Raw genomic sequence first — 5,336 nt, forward strand, 5'->3', positions numbered from 1 at the left:
GTTTTGGTTCTGTTTGTGCGCGACAGTCGTCCGCGAGGGGCTGTTTTTTTTATTATTAAGAACCCGTTGACTGCGAGGGAGCGGAGGAGTCGGCCCCATTCGCTAGGAGGCTGGAGCCTGCTGCCGTCCGCCATGATTGGGGAGGAGCAGGAAACGGGGGACTCACTGCCCTCAACAGGAGGAGCTATCGTCATCCGCCAGGAGGCGGAGGAGAGGTGGGCCGTCCACCAAAGATGTCCAGTACCATCGCATGGCACCGCGAGTGAGAGCCTCTCAGCCAGTTGAGGACCAAGTGGCAGTGTGTCCGGGAACCGGACCGATAATTTTTTTTTTCTTTTCCTCTCTCCCCTCTCTCGTATCTGTCTCTCCTCATCCTTCCGTCTCCTTTTCTCTCGCCTCGTCTGTCTGTCCTTACCCCCAGGTACGCCGCAGCTGCCGTGATCAGCTCTCCTGGAGGGGGGAGGGGGGAGTAGAGCGCAGTCTTGGGAGTACCCCCCAGCCTGCTAGGGGCGATGGGGTTATGTGGTGAGTGGGGGCGGGGCCGAGAGTTGTGGGAACGGAACGGCTGTAGCGCTATTTTGTGTTTATTTTATTATTAAAGTTTTGTTTGAACGTTCGCCGGTTCCCGCCTCCTTCTTCCCGTGACTACAAACAGTGTTACAATATATATATATATATATATATACAGCCAACTTACCTCTGTCCCATGACAGTTTTCCGGCATCCCTCCTCCACCCCAACTCCTCACTCTTAACTATTCTCATCCCAAATTAGCGATAAGTGGAGATCTCTGGGTTTGGGCTATATTCCGGGCTCGGAGCCCTCCCTCGGGGCATTACGCCAAATATGCTTACGATTTACTCAATCCGATTATATAGTCAAACCAAAATTTATTCAGACACCTTCAACATTTCTCACATTATCACTGTTTATTCGCTATAGTTTAGAAAATGATAATAAAATATGAAAAGAACTCATAGTTCAACTGTGTCAGAACAAATTCATCTTGATAATATCAGATAACTTTGATAGAAAGGTATATAAGGTATATAATGAATTAAGTTGAATAGGTGTCAGCTGTCAGGTGTTAAATTTAAGTACACAATCAGATAATACCAATTTAGGTAAACCAATTACCAAGCAATGCTTAATTTTATTCAGTCTGGTGTGTAAAACGGTCGCATTAGCAATTAAAGAAAAACACTTAAGCAACACATGATCAGGTCAATGTAATGAATTAGGTTGAATAGCTGTCAGCTGTTAAATTTAAGTACACAATTAGATAATACCAATTTAGGTAAACCAATTACCAAGCAATGCTTAATTTTATTCAGTCTGGTGTGTAAAACGGTCGCATTAGCAATTAAAGAAAAACACTTAAGCAACACATGATCAGGTCAAAGTGTCTGAATAATTTTACTTCCCAAATTTTTATCAGTTTTACTGGTAGTCCACTGTATGAAGAATTCTTTGGTATAATATGTCATAGTTTATTTTATTTTGCTATCCTCACTTACATAAATTAACTATAGTATCTTGCACCCACTAGTAAAAAAATATAAAAATTTATATCTGGTGTCTGAATAATTTTCGGTTTGACTGTATGTAAATGCAAACTCGTGAACATGTATATATATACACACTATATGAAGGAGCCTTTGAATTGGGACACTCTTCATCGCGCTGCAGTGATTCAATCGCCCTTAGATTGCAGCCTTCGAGGATGCAGCCTTTGAATTGGGACGCAGCTGAGGTATTTGCACTTGACCATTTGTCTACTTACATGACGTATTTCCTGTGCTTAGCCCAAGTGTTCAAGTGGGCATGAAGACCACAGAACATGATGCATGATTCGTTACACTTACTTCCTGTTGTGTGCTTACCCTCTCAAGAGACCAAGACTGCCAGTGTGGGAATTTGGACAGGCCCCTTCCCTCTTTTATTTCATGCGCCTGCATGCAAATGTGTAGGCGTAACTACTTACACACATATAAAATAATAATTAATTAAATGAACTCAAACAAATGATTAATAACCATTATGAGTTAGCAGGAAATGAATAATGAATTGTTTCTTTTTTTAATGTAGTTAATTTTTTCAGATAATAATTTTGTCTACACTGGATGCAGAGAGACACAATGTGACACAACAAATCCCCAATAGTAAACTGATGCCCCATTGGATTTCTGATGTACTCCATGTGCGAGAGCCACTTTGCAATGGTCACTTTGTTGCATCCAGTGTAGACACCTTCCAACTGTTGTGGTGCAACACAACAGCTGAGACCTGTTGGAAAACTCAAACACTTAATATAGGTGCTATGGCCCTGATCACATGTATCACAATCCTGAATGAATGTTTGTGCAAAATTTTATACACAATAAACATGGAATGTAAACAATAGTTAACTGCCAGGTATGTTCTGTGTTTCTGCATGTTGACAGCGCTCTGCACAGGCAGCAGTGGAGCACAGTGACAGGATCTTCAATGAGCTCATCCGCTCCATTCAGAAAAGGCGAGGTGAGGTGAGAGAACTGATCAGAGCTCAGGAGAAGAAGGAGATGGTACAGATTAATGAACACATACAGAAACTGGAGCAGGAGCTCAGTAATCTGCAAAATGAGAATGATAAACTGGGGCCACTTTTACATACAGAGGATAACATTCATTTCTTTCAGGTATAAATAGTATAATCTACAGAAAGGCTTTTTAAAATGAAATGCTTAAAATGTATTGATTCTATTCTTAAGTCTTTTTTAAGAGTTATTGTTTTTTCTTTTTAATTTCAGAATTACTCTTCTCAATCTGGAGTGTATCTGTGCACAACTTCACCCAGAGATGTTAATGACCTCCTGACATTTGAGAATGTAGACAAATCTGTCTCAGAGCTGAACAGCCAACTGGTCAAACTCTGTGAAGAGCACATGGGCAAAATATCAAAGAAAGGTGAAGTAAAACTGTCAAGAACCATTCAGACTTTTACAAGTATGAAGTAGAAATGAAACGGTAGGATATTTCATATCACGATTATAGTGACCAAAATGATCATGGTTATCAATATTATCACTGTATTATTAAAATGTGCTGAAAATGTTCAAAAAGTACTCATACACACACTAAAATCATTTCACCAAGCTTTATATCGAAAGCCAACAAAGAACAAATAAAATTAGCAGCACTATGTACTTTTTGTTTGCATAAACATTAAAATAATTTAAAATGATGGCCTGAAAAAATATGTTGGTTGTGTACTACATATGCAATTAAAGTTGGGGGGGGGGTTGATATTTTTGAATGCACATTAGTTTGTTTTCCATATACCACTTAAGATTTACAACAGAAAATTTATGCAAATTTCACGTTGGTCTAAACACAAACGGCAGACAGGCTGACAGGCTGAATGAAAGCGAACAGGCTGAACTCCACTGTCTGACAGCAGGTGGCGTTTATGAAACAGCAGAAATAACCGCTGTAAATAAAGCAGTGCCGTGCTTATAAATGCTGCTTTATTAGGCAATACGTGGAGGAAAGATGAAAAGAAAATGCCATTGAAACTTTTCTGAAGACAGTCAGTTCCCCCTTATGCATTAATTTATTCATACATTCTTTCATATACCCTCTCTCAGCTCTCTGCCTTCCTTCATTTTTTCACACAAAACAAAACCTGCATGTTGCGTCTACGTCTTACTGACTTTGCTTAAAGGGGTCATATGATGCTTTTTTAAAGATCATTATTTTGTGTATTTGGTGTAACAGAATATGTTGACATGCTTTAATGTTCAAAAAACACATTATTTTTCAAAAACTGCACATTATTGTAGGTCCTCTATGCCCCGCCTCTCTCAAACGCTTCGTTTTCTACAAAGTCCCTCCTTCCGACAAGCGCAGTCTGCTCTGATTGGCCAACTGACCCAGTGCATTGTGATTGGCCGAACACCGCAAGCACGCGTCGGAAATGTAACGCCCCTTACCATAATCGCGAGCTTCAGCTTTCAAGATAAATGTAAAGACAGAGCCTGACAGGGGAACAGAGTCTCGTGACAGACACAGTGATGAATATGTGTTTGCAGTACACAAGCCACGGTTAAGACAGCTGACTCCACTGTGATGTGAGTTCCCCCCTCTCCCCCTCCCTCTCCCTCTCTCTCTCTCCAGATTGTCATAGCAAAGTCAGAATGACCTCCTCTTATAGGTTCACGAAACGGTCGTCCATAAAATGCATTTCTGTTCTGTTGTAAGTGATCTTAAAGATTCCTAAATGCATCTACTTCTGGAAGGCCAAATAAAGTGCTTTTGCTTTCGCCTAGAAACACACAGCGTCTCCCTGACATGCTGCTTCAACACTAACTGCGGTTACTGAAACCTCGCCTTCTTTCTTTGCGTGAACATTTGGGCGGCATTATGCAAATATTTCCACATAGTGAGGTAGATATGTGGGGGCGTGTTAGAACGAGGCGTTTTAGGGGGGCGTGGTAGAGTCTTAACTTTTATAAAGAATATCTCTTTGGTTTTGAGACTTTAGTCTTTGCAACTTAAGGGATCTTATCTATGCACAATCAGCTTGTAACACTACGAAGAGAAAGGAAAACTTGAAATCGCATCATATGACCCCTTTAATGCTGAGCCGTATTTACCGCAAGTTTTTCAAATTGCCATAATCAAATACTGTATTAATGATAATTAAAAGATAAAATGGTAATACTAACCATCAGAACTTTTATCGTGGTTTATCATCAAACCAGCAATTGTTCCACCTCTAGTGTATAGCACAGTAGGCCTATGCTGAGTGCCATGATATCATATATGTGAACCAAAAAGTACAAGTACTGTAGGCTATAGTGTGTCAGCTTGTGTAAAATGTAACAATTTGAAGTGCTCATTAGCTGCTGATTTCACCACAACATTCAGGGTTACTGGCTAATTAAAAAAAAATAAAAAAGTATGGCATAAAATAATTCATTGTAATATCTTTTTAATAGTTGCTGATGTCCACATTTTCAAAACCACTAGGCTCCAATATAGTGAGTATTTATATACAGTATGTATGTATGCATTTCCGTGCAGATACTCAAATAGAAAATACAATTATAATAATTCAACATTTTAGTCAATTTATTGTTCTCTTTATTTCTTAATTCTGTTACTCATCCAATATTTCTAATTGCTTCACCAGTGGCTTCAGCTTCAGACCACTCATCAGATGATGACTGTATGTATTAAATAAATATCGAAGGGATAGTGGACGTAAGGACAGTGTTTTTGTTATCACTTCCTCTAATGCTGTTCTGTGAGTGAAAGATATTTTGAAAAATGTCTCAAATGTTTTTGTCTGTAAT

The 5,336-nt window shown here is 39.4% G+C and overlaps 1 protein-coding gene across 2 annotated transcripts in view; it reads left to right on the forward strand.

Moving 5' to 3' along the window:
- Positions 1 to 5,330, forward strand: part of LOC107597643 (tripartite motif-containing protein 29-like) — a 10,170-nt gene extending 4,840 nt beyond the window's left edge. For both annotated transcript variants that reach the window (XM_016288800.1, XM_016288801.1), the window contains 4 exons: positions 2,445 to 2,678; positions 2,790 to 2,946; positions 4,980 to 5,021; positions 5,162 to 5,330. In XM_016288800.1, coding sequence (XP_016144286.1) covers positions 2,445 to 2,678; positions 2,790 to 2,946; positions 4,980 to 5,021; positions 5,162 to 5,220 — 492 coding nt within the window. In that variant the 3' untranslated portion in view covers positions 5,221 to 5,330. The remainder of the gene's footprint in view (positions 1 to 2,444; positions 2,679 to 2,789; positions 2,947 to 4,979; positions 5,022 to 5,161) is intronic.
- Positions 5,331 to 5,336: the final 6 nt, after the last annotated feature.

This window comes from Sinocyclocheilus grahami, unplaced genomic scaffold, assembly GCF_001515645.1.
Source record: "Sinocyclocheilus grahami isolate Dianchi unplaced genomic scaffold, SAMN03320097.WGS_v1.1 scaffold234.1, whole genome shotgun sequence".
Classification (NCBI taxonomy): domain Eukaryota; kingdom Metazoa; phylum Chordata; class Actinopteri; order Cypriniformes; family Cyprinidae; genus Sinocyclocheilus; species Sinocyclocheilus grahami.